The sequence below is a fragment of the Arachis ipaensis genome, chromosome B06 (assembly GCF_000816755.2).
Source record: "Arachis ipaensis cultivar K30076 chromosome B06, Araip1.1, whole genome shotgun sequence".
Lineage (NCBI taxonomy): Eukaryota > Viridiplantae > Streptophyta > Magnoliopsida > Fabales > Fabaceae > Arachis > Arachis ipaensis.
Genome location: NC_029790.2, coordinates 7,386,504 through 7,400,756, shown reverse-complemented (window position 1 = coordinate 7,400,756; position 14,253 = coordinate 7,386,504). Strand labels below are relative to the sequence as shown.

Genomic DNA, 14,253 nt, shown 5'->3' with positions numbered 1-14,253 from the left:
TGCTTGAAGTGGTTGAATGCCTCTTCGCATGCTGGGGTCCATTCGAACGTCATTCCTTTTTTCATTAGATTGAAGAAAGGCAGGGCTCTTGCTGCTGACGCGCCGAGGAATCGGGATAAAGCCGTTAACCTCCCAGCAAGTCGTTGGACGTCTTTGATACAACCTGGACTCTTCATCTGGAGAACTGCTCGACACTTCTCGGGGTTGGCTTCCACTCCTCTTTGAGTAATCAAGAATCCCAGGAACTTTTCGGCCTCCATGGCAAACGCGCACTTGAGCGGATTAAGCCTCATGCCGTGTTGCCGTAGGGACGAAAAAACGCCATCAAGATTGCTCAGGAGGTCGTCGGGTCGTGTGGTCTTTGCGAGTATGTCATCCACGTAGACTTCTACTGTTTTGCCTATAAGTTCACTGAATATCCTATTCATCAGCCTTTGGTACGTGGCCCCAGCGTTTTTCAAACCAAAAGGCATTACCTTGTAACAATAGATTCCCCCTGGCGTTATGAACTCCGTTTTTTCCTCGTCGGGTGGGTGCATCGGTATCTGATTGTATCCTGAGTAGGCATCCATGAAGCTCAGGTACCGGTACCCCGCCACTGCGTCGACGAGTGCGTCGATGTTAGGTAGGGGATAGCAATCCTTGGGGCACGCCTTGTTGAGGTCAGAATAGTCTACGCACATTCTCCATCTCCCATTGTGCTTCTTAACCAGGACCACGTTCGACAACCAGGTCGAGTAGTCTAGTTCTCGGATGAATCCTGCTTCTAGGAGGCTGGCCGTCTGCCTGGCTACCTCTTCTTCCCTTTCTTGCGACATTTTTCTCCTCCTCTGGGCCACTGGCTTGGTTCCCGCCTTGACGGCCAGATGATGCGATACGAGCTGGGGATCTATCCCGGGAATATCGGCAGGCGTCCAGGCAAAGAGGTCGGCATTAGCCCTGATCATTTCCATCAAAGGCTCCTTCATCTCATGGGGGAGGTTCCTGTTTATGAATGTGAACTTATCGTCCTCCTCACCGACCCTGAACTTTTCCAAGTCTCCTTCTGGCTCTGGTCTAGGTTTGTCGTCTATCCTGGCATCCAGGTCAGCAAGGAAGACCCCAGATGCTTCTTTGGATTTTTTCCTGAGAGAAAGGCTGGCGTGGTCGCAAGCGACTGCCGTTTCCAAGTCGCCTTTGATGGATCCTATGGATCCGTCATCGGTGACGAACTTCATCACCAGCAGCTTTGTGCTAATGGCCGCCCCCAGGTCGTTGATGGTTTTTCTCCCCAGGATGATGTTATAAGCCGTGGAGTCTCGTAATATCACGAAGTCCGCCATGACTGTTCGTCGTTTTTGCCCTTGTCCCACAGAGGTCGGGAGTGAGATGATTCCATCCGGCTTGATGAAGTGGTCCCCCAACCCTACCACACCGTGTTGGTGGGTCGTCAGGTCGGCGTCCCTTAGTCTCAGGGCATCGAAAACGTTTCGAAACATGATGTTCGAGTCTACCCCCGTATTTACCAGGATTCATTTGACGAGGCCCGTTCCGACCCTGGCCGTGATGACCATGGGCGGACTTTCCGGTGCCTCGTCAACCATTGGTCCTCTGGGCCGAAGGAGATGGGTGGGATACCTCGGAAACTTCTAACAGTCGAGGTGGAGACTGCTAGGACTTTGGCGTCTTTTTTCTGTGCTGACTTTGACCTTGGGGCGGTATTCCTGGCCGTTACCACGTTTACCACTGTAAGGCCGTGATCGTCACCCTCTGGTTCCTGCCGTCGCCTTGTCGACCGGGATCTGTCTTCGCTATCGTGGTCCCGGTTGCGTCTCCTTGGTTCCCGGATAAGGTGGGAGAAGTCGGCAAGTTTCCCGTCCCTGATAGCTTGTTCCAGGGCGTCTTTTAGGTCGAAGCAGTCTTGGGTCTTGTGCCCGTAACCCTTGTGGTAGTCGCAGTAGAGGTTCTTGTTTCCTCCCGTCCTGTCCTTCAGAGGTCGGGGCTTTGACAGTATCCCCTTTTCCGCTATCTGTTGGTAAACTTTGGTGATTGGTGCCGTGAGGGGGTATAATTGGTGAACTTCCCAACTCGGGAGAACGGTTTGGGTGTTTTACTCGGACCGCCGTCCCTGGCGTGTTCCTTTGGTCTTTCTCTGCCTTCATAGTGTCGTGCTTGGTTGTAGGCGGGCTGCCGTTTATTGGCAGCCACGACCCGGCTAACCTCTTCGTCATTGATGTACTCTTTGGCCACGCACTGGATCTCTTGCATTGTCCAAACGGGCTTTGTGGTGAGGTGTTTCCTGAAGTCCTCATTCGAGAGCCCGTTCGTCAAGCACAGGCTTGCCACCAAGTCCGTTAGACCGTCAATTTCCAGGCACTCGTCATTAAAACGGTCCAGGTATTTCCTGGTCGGCTCTCCGGGTCTCTGTGTCACCCCTAGCAAATTGATTGGGTGTTTGGCTTTGACAATCCTGGTCGTGAATTGAGCCAAGAAGGCGTGGCTGATGTCGGAGAATTGAGTCACCGAGCCCTGCGGGAGGTTGTTGAACCACCGTATCGCTGGGCCCGCCAAGGTGACCGGGAAGGCGCGACATCTGACCTCGTCTCCCACCCCTTCCAGGTTCATTCTGGCCTCGAAGGCCGTCAAGTGTTCCAGGGGATCTTGTGTTCCATCATACTTCATGTCCGTTGGCTTGTCGAAGTGTTTCGGCAGCCGGACCTCGAGTACGGAACGGTGGAAGGGGGTCGCTCCTATTATCACTGGTCCCCGGGTAGTTCTCCCCGGCTCGTCATTCTCCCGACGGGCGTCCTCGTCGCCTCTGTTCGACGCACGTCGTCTCTCGTGTCGGGCGTAAATGATGGGGTCCCGACTTCTTCTTCTGGCTCGTCCCCGTCCCCCCGTGCTCTCCGACTCATATTGGGGGCTGGGTGAGCGCCTCGAGCGGCTCCTTGAACAGGAGCGGGTGGGGCTCCGCTCCGGGGTGCGTTGGTCGCGTTCTCTTTCGGCTAGCCGGCGTTCTAAGTCTTGCATCCTATGGCGTAACTCTTGCATTATCCTGGCGTGGTTGTCGCCAGTTCCTCCGAAGGGGCGTCTTTCGTGAGTCTGCGTCGTGTCCCTCGGAGGCGACCTCTGCTATTGCCGAGTTTCTGTCGAAACGGCGCCTCCCCCAAGCACGGGAGGCGCGGCCTCGCTGCCGGTCCCGGTCTGGACTAGTACGAAGTCCATGGACGAGATCCCCACAGATGGCGCCAATGTTCGGTAGGTCGGTTACCGGACGGTTCAGGTCAGGATCAGGGGTGAAGGAAGGGGCTCGTCTGATCACGGTCTTCCAGTCCGGGAGCGCGAGGTCCCGAGCACTTTGTGTGAGGGGGGATGTCACCTGCAAAGACACTCCAACGCTCTTGTCAGAATACGTGCAGGTGGAGTAAGTGTAGTGTAGGGATATGACGTACCTCGGGGGAAGAGCCAGTCTTCCCCTTATATACATGTCAGTATTGGGCCCCTCTGGAGGGCAGGCTCATATTCCCAAGGACGCTGTCCCATAGCTGTGGGAGAGCCGTACGGGACGCGTGTCCGGGTCGGTTGAGAGGCGTGTAGTCGGGCCGGGTGGAGCTCGGGTCGGGTTGACCCGCGGGAATCCAGGGCCGTAACATATAAAATTTTTAATTTTGTTCATATAATATAAATCAGTTAAAAAGGTACATAAAAAAAAGGGTAAAAAACGTTATTAAACCATGGGAGGAAACTATTTACGCAATTCAGCCAAAATGAATTCTGATACACCATTCCACCAAATATGACTTTTATATAATTCGAATCAATAAAATTCAAATTATATTTACACGTAATTCGAATTGAATCACATCGAATTACTCCCAAGCAATATTCGAACGTAGTTCGAATCAAATTGTATCGAATTTTGCATGCATAGTTCGAGTTATATTAACTCGAATTACTTGGAGCACGTGGCCTAGGGTAGTTCGAATCAAATTGATTTGAATTACTCACATTTCGAATCAAATGGCTAATTACACATTGTACAGTAAGATACTAGAAAAAATACTATATAATATAAAAAATATATACTAAAAGAAGTATAAAATAAGATTATAGTAAATTAACTTTAGTATAAAATTATTAAATATAAATTAATTTTAACTCCTATTAGTACATTGAATTAAAAATAACATATAAAAATGTACTTGTATTTATTAAATTTTAATAACATATAAAAATTAATGACTTTTTAAATATTTTTTTATAATAGGAGTACATTTTTATATACTTTAAATACTTTGTATAAAAATGTACTTGTATTTATCATACAAAAATAAAGTGTTGTGCCAAATATAATAACATTATAACATTTTAAATCAATTTTTTTCTAGAATTGTAGATTAAAAGCAGCACATGAAAAAATATTATTGGTATTTTAAAGCTAATTTAATTAAGAAAAATAGAACTGTATTTTTTAGGATTTTATGTACATAATTAGGTTAATTTTTTTTAATATTGATCAAAGATGTGTGTTACACTATATTATTTGGTTTCAAGTAAGTTTTACTCTACTATATTTTTTTTTACTTTTCAAAAGACACAAATCTAAAAAATTTTATAAATTAATTTAAAAGAAAATATCATTGACGTTTTATAAAATTTTGTAGATTTGTGTCTTTTGAATTATAAAATTTTATAAAACGTCATTGATAAGTGGTAACTGAACTCAGTTCAATAGCACATACATGATACATTGGCATTGCAGCAAAACTGTTAATTGCATCACTTTACATACATAAAATACCATTCAACTACTTAGCGGAATGTTAAATGTATAAGAAGTGCCCATGTACAGATTTGTAATCAAACCATGCCTCAAACTTGGAACATAATGGGACATTAACGAGAACAAATATGACACTTCTTCCATTTGCGAAATGGATAGTTCAGTAAAAAATTCAAAATTACATGGTGAAATGTGCTTTTACATCAGCCAGCAGGAGCACCTACAGATTCAGCAAGTTCTTCCAAGAGCTCCTTCTGCTCCGTTGTAACACAAGACTGCAAGAAGAAAGATTCTCGATGATGCGGAACCAAGTTTTGATCAAACATTTTCGTTCATTTACTTATACTAAAGGCGTAGTCAGTATATATAGTGCATTCTTCTTCAAGTACAATTGATGCAACTTTTGATCAGTGTCATCTAGTGCGTGCCATTTTGCGGTGGGTTAATTGTGTTTTCTTTCTTTCAAAAGCCCAAGCAGAGTGCAACTCTGCAGGTTTAGGTCCCAGCTTTATGGTATAATGTAGGAAATTAGTTTTCTTTCTTTTCGGTTAATGATAATTTTTCAGTTAGAGAAGCCTAGCCTTTTATCAGCAATCAACACCCAACTATATTCCTTTTGAAATCCTAAGCACACTGGTAAATACACCAAAAGAACAGAGTTCATGGCAGGAGAGGTGTGCTAGATAGCATACCTGAACAGCATCTTCTATGTTACCATTAAGAAAGGAGGTGAGCTCAAAGTTCATCTTCAATCTGTGGTCAGTAACCCTGTTGTCCTAATTAGAAGAAAAACAAAATTAAAGTCATAAACTGCCTGTAAGTACCATCATTTCAACAATACAAAACGAGACACTAAAAGTGTTGCAGCGTTTTTACCTCAAACCATTGTACGATTATTTTGACTTGAACAACATAATTCTAGATCACTTAATCAAGTCCATTTCCCTTGAAGAATTGTTATTATGAGAGATCTTAAAAGATAAATTATAACGCCATATTTCTTCTACTTTTCTTTCTAACTAAACAGCATCAGTTTTTCTCACCTAGCATCTTATAGAGGGAAATTTATAATGCATATAATTTACAGAAACACTTCAAATTTTGGTTGGAGATTGGGGAAAATAAATACATAGAAGTATGAGTGAGTGACAACAGAAAAATATTGAGATTTCTGTATCATGTACCTTGAAATTATATGTCCGAATTTTTTCTGCACGTGCACCTGTACCAACCTGGAGATCGAGATATTACAAAAAAAAAAAAGATTTAATTCAATATCCATTGGCTCTCAGCTCTCCCATATAGCAAGTACACGAAATAAATTATGTCTGAAGCAAATCATGATGGATCAAATGCCAAGAATACCTGTGATTTCCTTTGATTTCGAATTGACTCTTGCTGCTCCCTTACCTTCATCTCGTATCTGTAAAAAGATTGTCGTGCCATTTTGAATGCAAGTTAAAGAGAACACTCAGAAACAACTAATAATGTGCTGCTAGAATTTGGTCAGTTTTGGTTTCACAACATTTTAGTTCCTCATCTACCACTAAACTCAAGAAAGGAATTGAGATATCTCTCTTGCGAAGATTTATGACAGCATGAGAAGAAAAGGTTGACAAGAGACAATTCTAATGCTTACAGTTTTGCACGGAGCAATTGAAAAGCGCGATTCTTGTTCTGAAGTTGAGTCCTTTCTTCAGTACAAAAGATACGGATTCCCGTTGGTTTGTGAAAAAGATCAATGGCTGTTTCAACCTTGTTAACATTCTGGCCTGCATGCAAGAGAAATGATAGAGGGTATGAAACCTCTTGATCCAGGAAATGTAAATATTGATTATTTAAATTAAATTTCTATACCTCCAGCACCCCCAGAACGTGCTGTAGTAAGTTCAATATCTTTTGGGTCGATTACTACTTCAACTTCATCAGCCTAGACAAAGATTTCAGATTTATATATTTAGATTAAAGGAAGGAATATTCTAGTTGGATAAATATTTAGTAGAATACAACCTCCAAGCATTAAATTAAACGAATTTAGAAAAAGACATAGTTTAATAAAGCATCAGCTTTGAACCTAACCTCCACATGGTTAGGCAACAAAAAATTGAGAAAATATTAAAATTGAGAAAATATTAAATCTAGAACTACTTTGAATCCCTATAGGCCTAAGCTAGCTACCTACTTCAATTATTCAGAATATGGACAGGCATACAAAAGCAGTGATATGAAACTAACAACTGTCCAAATGCAAAGACACAAAATAAAGCTTTCAGACCTAGAAGTCAAAGAGTTGTGAATACACTTTTAGCTAAAAGGCTGAAATATGTACTCTACCTCTGGCATGATTGCCACTGTTGCAGTAGAAGTATGTACACGACCCTGTGTCTCTGTTAGAGGAACACGTTGAACTCGATGGACACCAGATTCATATTTTAATTTACTGTAGACACGTTTTCCTTTTATCTCCATCACATAAGTTTTGTACCCTCCTTTCTCTGCCTAAAAAGATGGCAAAATTAACAATTATACAAATAAGAATCAATTAGAAACTAGTTTATGCAGAGTTTTAATGAGGTATACCGGAGAGCTTGAGATAACAGAATACTTCCAAGAATTCAGCTCACTGTATTTTTCATACATCCGAACCTGATTTAACATGAAAACAGCATCAGATTACATTGAATTCAACTTCATAATAACAGTTCATTTAATAAACATTTAAACTAGACCAATCAAAAGGTCAATTACAGAGAAATTAAAGAAATAATTTTTTGTCAAAGTTAAACAATTCAGAAAATGATCCAATAATAGGATTATCTTTGTGTGTATGCGCATCCACGCTCTTTAAGCATGTTTCATCCAATATGACATAATGTCACTTTTAGGATTTCTTTTCGATGTGGGGCATTCGATGTGGGGCATTGATGAAAGGCCTGCCCTATTTTGAGTCCCTGGACTAGAAAGGACAAATAAAAGCATGTACCTACAAGATCACCAGCCCATATTCCAGCCTCATCACCACCAGTACCTGCTCGTACTGCAAAAGTAATGACAATGACAATAATCTTCAGAGTTGAGAATGACAACTAGAAGGAACAGAAAAGAAAGAAGTTGCACAAGCCAAGTGCAATCATTCAATCCACTTACCCGTAGATTACATTGCAATATAAGCTTTATCAAATCATCACAAATATTTAAATTTTAGAAGTCAGTATGCTCTCTAGTCTCTACCAAAGTCTTAGTGATGAAACATTCAACTAAGCCATAAACAAAAATATAAGATCATTTGGCCCTATCTCATATCATAAAGAAAAAGATGGTGTACCTTCAAGCATTATGTTTCTTGCATCAAGAGGATCACTGGGAAGCAATAAAACCTACCATTGTCAAAGATACTAGTAAGTTTCTAAAAACCAGGAGAAATGAGAAAACGGAGGGAAGTACTTTGAAAACCCACAATAACCAACAACATAATAGGCATTCAGGACGAAAAAGAGAAAGAAAGTAATTCCGGGGCATGGTTTTGAAATAAGAGGAATAAAACCTCATGATGGTCAGCGATGATAAAGAGTACATAAAAAATAATTACAATTCCTCCTCACGGTTTTGGAATTTCAGCAGATTGTACATTTTGAATTAGTGAATTTGAAATATTAAAAAGAAGTTAATTTTCCCAACTAGCATATGAATAGACTTCATCATCAATGTTGGACTTTAAAAGATAAGCAATGGCATGACATGACATAAATTGAACTAGCGATACTTGATACAGAGTAAATGAGAAACCTTGAGCTTATCCTCAAGCTCTGCGATTTGCCTTGACAAAGAGTCTATTTCTGAAGATATCATTTCAACCATATCCTCCTCATTTTCATCATCCTTTGCCAAAGCTAACATCCATAACAGATTGAAAAAAAAATAAAAAATAAACCAAAATCAAACACACTTCAATTGTCTAAAAGTCACTAAGAAGGATGAACAAGCACTCAAGCAGTGAAACCTAATCAAACCTTTCGTTTCTTCCAGAGCCTTTTCACACTCTTTAAACCTCCTATACGTGGACACAACCTGCATTGAAATTTAGAAATATTAAAATTACATTTTCACCTTAATACAGTGTCAAGAGAAGTATCAGGTGAAGTGCACATTACAAATGAAAGTACCTCATCAAGCTCTGCCACTGATTGTGCCAATTTTTGGTACTCACTCGGATTAGACACAACGTCAGGGTCAGCAAGCTTAACCTAAAACACCAACCAAACTTTTAATAACAATAATAATAAATCGATTTAGATAACTGGTTGCAACAAAATTTCATAGAAACAAAAAAGAAAAACAAGTTTGATACCGATAATTCTTGCCAGGTCTTCTCAGCAGATTCCAGCTTCGTTATGAGATAAGGTTCCTATAATTCAACGCAAATATATAAAATTACAGAAACACACCATTGGATTGAGCTGAACTAATGCTAAAATTAGATGAAAAATTTATTTAATTAATTAATTAATTAATTAATTAGTGAAGTTACTGACCGCCATGCAGGTGATTCTTAGTGTGTGAGGTCTGAGTGTGGTGGTGTTGGGAAAAAGAGTGAGGCGTCTGTTATGAAGGGGACGACGTCGTATGGGGAAAAGGTGGTTGGTGTAAGCAGAGATGCGAGCTGTGAAGCTCGCCATTAAGCTGCTCATTGCTTAACTGCAAAGCGCGCCAACAAGAGCGGTGGTGTATCGGATAAATGAGAGAGAGAAATGGAGAGAGCTCTGCTGTTTGGATTTTGTGGTAATGCTCACTTTGGTGATTAATGGGCTCAAGTTGGGCTTGCATACACATATATTGGGCCAAATATTCTGTGCCTCTGTGGTTTCGCTCTTTCTTTTTCTTGTTTGGTTTGGATTTTGCTCTTTCTCTCAAGTTGGACTGTTTCGTCGATACCAACTCATTTAGTCCGTTAAAGCATGTTTCGGGAGTCTTGTATTATGCAACAATTTATTGGCTAATAATAAATTTTTAAATTAAATTTAAATTTGTAATAAATTAATTATTGATATGCCAAACTAAAAAGATACAATAAAAAAACATAAAAAAAGTTTTAAAAAGATGAAATAATAGAATTGTTCATGTCTTGGCCTAATATTATAGCACAGGTCTAAGTAAGTTAAAAAGGTTCAATTTAAAGGTTGGCCTTTACTACCTACCCAACCTCTTTAAAGGAGGTCGGATTCGACATAAGCTCCTCCCCAAAGAGGACGGGTTCGATATAAGCTGGCAGATAACGCTTATGCAAATAAGTAACTGCCCCCTAAAATCTCTCATCCACTTATAGAAAATATATATCAACAACCCTAAGATAAAGAGACGGTTATCCACCTTCAGAAGTGGAACTACTCCAACGATGGTTATTGAATCATCACCTATAAATACACTGACACACTCAGGTAAACCTAAATTCCAATACTTTAAACCTGCTTAATTCCTTGCAAACTTTGGACCATCGAAGTTGGCCTCCCCAGCAGTGGAAGAACCAGTCTCCGAGGTCTTCCGCTTCTTCTTTTCAGGCTCGGCGGAGGGCTGAACGGGTGGGGCAGGAGCAGGAGGAGGAAGAGAAGAAGTATTAATAGGGTTTACCAGGATATGGCGAGAGGAGGAGTGCCAGAAGCTCCGACATTCGCAGCATCAGCTTAGGCACGAGCCTTCCTCTTCGCCTCTTGCACCTTTTGATAAGCAGCACTCGATCCACTCTTCACCATTTCTGGAAGGAAGATAAAAAAAATAATTAATCTACAAGCCAGATAAATGCTAGTCTGAAGATACCACAAATGGCGACAAAATAAACCAAAAAAGCTACCTAGCTCGGTATGGACGAAACTCGAAGGACCAATGAGGAATTTCTTAGTATTCAGATTTGGAGCTCTCCCCCATACCTTTCGGAAAAACTCAATAACGGCCTCCTCCACCTCATCCAAGTCATCTAGGCCATATTTATCTACGGGGGAGGCCTCCGACCAGTACAGAAAAAATCGGGGCTCGTTATTCTCATTTAAGAAAAAGGGATGATGGCCCTCTACAGCTTGGACCTTGAAGAAAAAGTTTTTGAAGTCATGAAATGACTCATCAAAGATGGAAAAAATTTTTCGACCTTGAATAGCCCGAAAAGACACCCATTGATGTGTGTCTTGCTTACTAAAAAGTCGAGTAAGGTGGAAGAGATAGAAAAAGATTTTTAAGAAAGTCGGAAAGTCAAGCTCTTGGCTGACAAGTTGGTAGATCCTCATTAAACCCCAAGAATTGGGATGAAGCTGGGTACGGACAACTCGGCGGTGGGATAAAACGTCCATTTCAAAATCAGAAAAGGGAAAGGAACCCCCCAAACGGGTGAAAAGGCAGTCGTACATGAAAAAAAAATGAGAATCAGAATCAGCAACCCTCCCACAGCAAACCCGGTCCTCAGGATCCGAGGCCACTAATTCATACTTGGGCTCGTCAACCTCAAGACTACAAATCCTATGATGGGTACGAAGCTCGGTTATGAAGTTAGTATCCACTAAAGGTTTCTCATTAAGTACAGAATCATCTACCCATCTCAAGAGGGTCTCAGGGATACGAGAAGACATTTTTTCAGCAATAAGGGAGTGTATATAAAATCAATAAAACCTACAAAGAAAAATAAAATCATCAAAAACAGGGCTCCCAAAGACAAGACAGTTTCTTCCGAAAGCAAATAAGAAAAAGAATCACCAGGCGGCAACAGAAACGATTTCTACTGAACATGCAAAAATCCTAAAGTCTCGCATAGCAAATAAAGGAGCGGTAAGGGCATGAAATTTTCCTCAAACACACAAGCGCACCAAGTAGGAATAAAGAAAGAACTACACAAATGACAGAGGAAGATGAAGAAGAACCAACCTTCTTTGTAGGATCAAAAGAGAAGCAGTCACGGCGAAAGAAAACGGCAATGCACCCGCGAACGAAAGGCCAAAGAAAGTTTTTGAGCAAAGAAGTAAGATAGTAGGGAGAAAACTTCAAAGAGGAGATGAAAGGAAACAAAAAAAGAAGAGGAAAAAGTATTTATAACAGACCAGGGGCATAACAGTAAAACGACGCGGTCATTAAAGAAACACGCCGTTACCAATATAACTGCCCCCACGTGTAAATACAGAATCCCAAACAGACACGACGTTTGATTAGACGCAACGGTTGAGGAATTCAAAATCACGTCGGTTTTAAACTAAAATCACGTCGTTTTCCAATTTAAATAAACCCGAGTTTAATCAAATACTTGAATCCAACTCATGACTAAGAGATTGGACTCGAGTAGGGGCACTGTTCATCTCCTGGCCCAATATTATGGCACATGCCCAAGTAAGCTAAAAATGCCCAATCCAAAGGTTGGCCTTTACCACCTATCCGACCTCTTCAAAGGAGGTCGGGTTCGACATAGGCTCCTCCGCAAAGAGGACGGGTTCGACATGAGCTGGCAGATAACGCTTATACAAATAAGTAACTGCCCCCTAAAATCTCTCATCCACTTCTAGAAGAGATATCTCAACAACTCTAAAATAAAGAGACGGTTATCCACCTTCAGAAGTGGAACTACTCCAACGGTGGTTATTGGATCATCACCTATAAATACATTGACACACTCAGATAAACCTAAGTTCCAATACTCTAAACCTGCTTAACTCCTTGCTGACTTAGGCATCGGAGTGTTATTGCAGGTATCACCCCCCATTCCTTCAAACACACAACTCGGACGGTGGCTCCCGAACGCGAATAAGTCGGAGACCACCTTCCTCTAACGTTTGGGCCAATCATTCAAGCCCAATCTACCTATTTTAGGTTACCTACATAACAAAAATGATAAAATAAAAATCACTATTAAATTTATAATTTTTATTATATATAAAATTTTTATTTTAATTTATGAATTTTTAAACACTTAATTTTTTTTATTTTCTAGTTTCTAACCAGTCAAATACACAAGGTAAATTAATGTGAAAAAATAACTATTTTTCATTAATAAATATAAGAATTACACTTAACAATTTTTATTTCCTCTCCTTACTTGAATGATGAAAAATAACTTTGATGGATTTATTAAGAAATTGGCTTCTTGTAGGGGGGTTGGTGCATGATTATGGAGGTTTGTTTAATGTTTTATGGTAACATGGTCTTTGAATCAAAGGACTTGCTCAATAACATTAGTAGAATTATATGAAATGCTTTTTTGGTCATTATGAATATGTGAATCACTTATTAGTTTTAAAATTATTATAGAGTTGAATCCATGTGTGCTTAAATTGAACTGCCGATATAAAATATCATATTTCCATGAACAATTGAACATTCTTCGCTGGTTTAGTTAGCAGAAGAACTGCATAAGTTGAGAATTTCAGCTGTCATTTGTCAAGTATGTTCTTAGGCGACAAGATTTGGCTTTACACGATTGCAAGGGATATAAGTATATAACAATGTAACTTTCTTTTCTTCCCCTTTTTTGACCTATGGGCTGATAACTAAAATTACAAAACAAGAATAAGAATTGAACGTAGAATTACAATGTATGTTGTAATCTTTTAACAAACTGAAATTTAAAACGGTTGAAACTGAAACCCTATTTGCAAATACTTTTCCTTTTTTTACATATTCAAATTACTTGACACCAGCTGAAGTTACAATTTATGAACTTCTAAAAAAGTTCTTAGCCCATACTGTTTTTTTCTTTGGTAACTTAGCCCATCCAGTCTTAAAGTCTTCACATGATTCACCTAGTCTAAATATTTTTTTTTTAAACAAACGAGCTCAACACAATAAAATAAAGCGATAAAAATAATTAAACACAAAAAAAAAAATCAAAGTGTTAACCGAAAAAAAAAATCAAAGTAAAATAAATTTTATCTCTAATAATATTATCTCTTATATTACCATCAACAACAAAAAAGATCCACACTACTCCATATTTTATAACTGACTATATGTGAAAATTGTTTTCAACACCTACTTCCTTTTTATGAACTTCTCAAGAAATTCTTAACCCATACCGTTTTATTATAAAGTCTTTATAACCCCATGATTCACCTATCTTATGCTCTAAATATCCATCAAAGTATAATAAGAATCTTCTCCTGTATAAATATAATATAAATTAAAGAAAAAAGGAGAAAATAAAAGGACAGCTCGGAATGAGGTGGTACAATTTAAACGGACCAGCAAAAAGTAGGAGGCTAGGGTAAAGTTGAAATGACAAATTCATCCCCCATTTTCGAACCGAAATATCAAAGCCCACTTTTGTCACAGCTCACCCCACACCAACCAAATCAAAACCCCATTCCGTTGCCATCGCCCATCATTATTACCCCGCAGGGATATTCGCGTCATTTCACCACAGACTAGTAGTGTCGGTTACACCTCCTCAGCCCCTTAAGTTTAAACTAAACTATTCCCCCGAATATTATCATTTTCCAGGTGCGCCATTTGGCGGGTACGCACCCAAA

The 14,253-nt window shown here is 40.1% G+C and overlaps 1 protein-coding gene across 2 annotated transcripts; it reads right to left on the bottom strand.

Moving 5' to 3' along the window:
• LOC107645606 (peptide chain release factor APG3, chloroplastic) lies at positions 4,698-9,532 on the bottom strand. Of its 2 annotated transcripts, none has more exons than XR_002348265.1 (15): positions 9,295-9,532; positions 9,111-9,167; positions 8,926-9,006; positions 8,773-8,830; positions 8,549-8,652; positions 8,088-8,139; positions 7,750-7,799; positions 7,343-7,408; positions 7,097-7,261; positions 6,620-6,692; positions 6,402-6,534; positions 6,128-6,185; positions 5,947-5,994; positions 5,455-5,530; positions 4,698-5,037 (listed from the first exon to the last, which is right to left on the bottom strand). XR_002348265.1 is itself a non-coding variant. In XM_016349675.2 (15 exons), the coding sequence occupies exons 1-15, from the start codon at positions 9,448-9,450 to the stop codon at positions 4,966-4,968; spliced, it is 1,257 nt and encodes a 418-aa protein (XP_016205161.1). In that variant the 5' UTR covers positions 9,451-9,531; the 3' UTR covers positions 4,698-4,965. The 2 variants fall into 2 exon arrangements, 1 of the variants encoding a protein (XP_016205161.1); XM_016349675.2 differs by having other exon boundaries at positions 5,455-5,538; positions 9,295-9,531.

Coding starts and splice junctions, on each gene's coding strand:
- LOC107645606 (XM_016349675.2), bottom strand. CDS start 9,450: ATGAGCAGCTTAATGGCGAGCTTCACAGCTCGCATCTCTGCTTACACC. Junction 8,831..8,925: donor CAGTGGCAGAGCTTGATGAG/GTACTTTCATTT, acceptor ATTTCAATGCAG/GTTGTGTCCACGTATAGGAG. Junction 8,140..8,548: donor AGCTTGAGGATAAGCTCAAG/GTTTCTCATTTA, acceptor TGACAATGGTAG/GTTTTATTGCTTCCCAGTGA.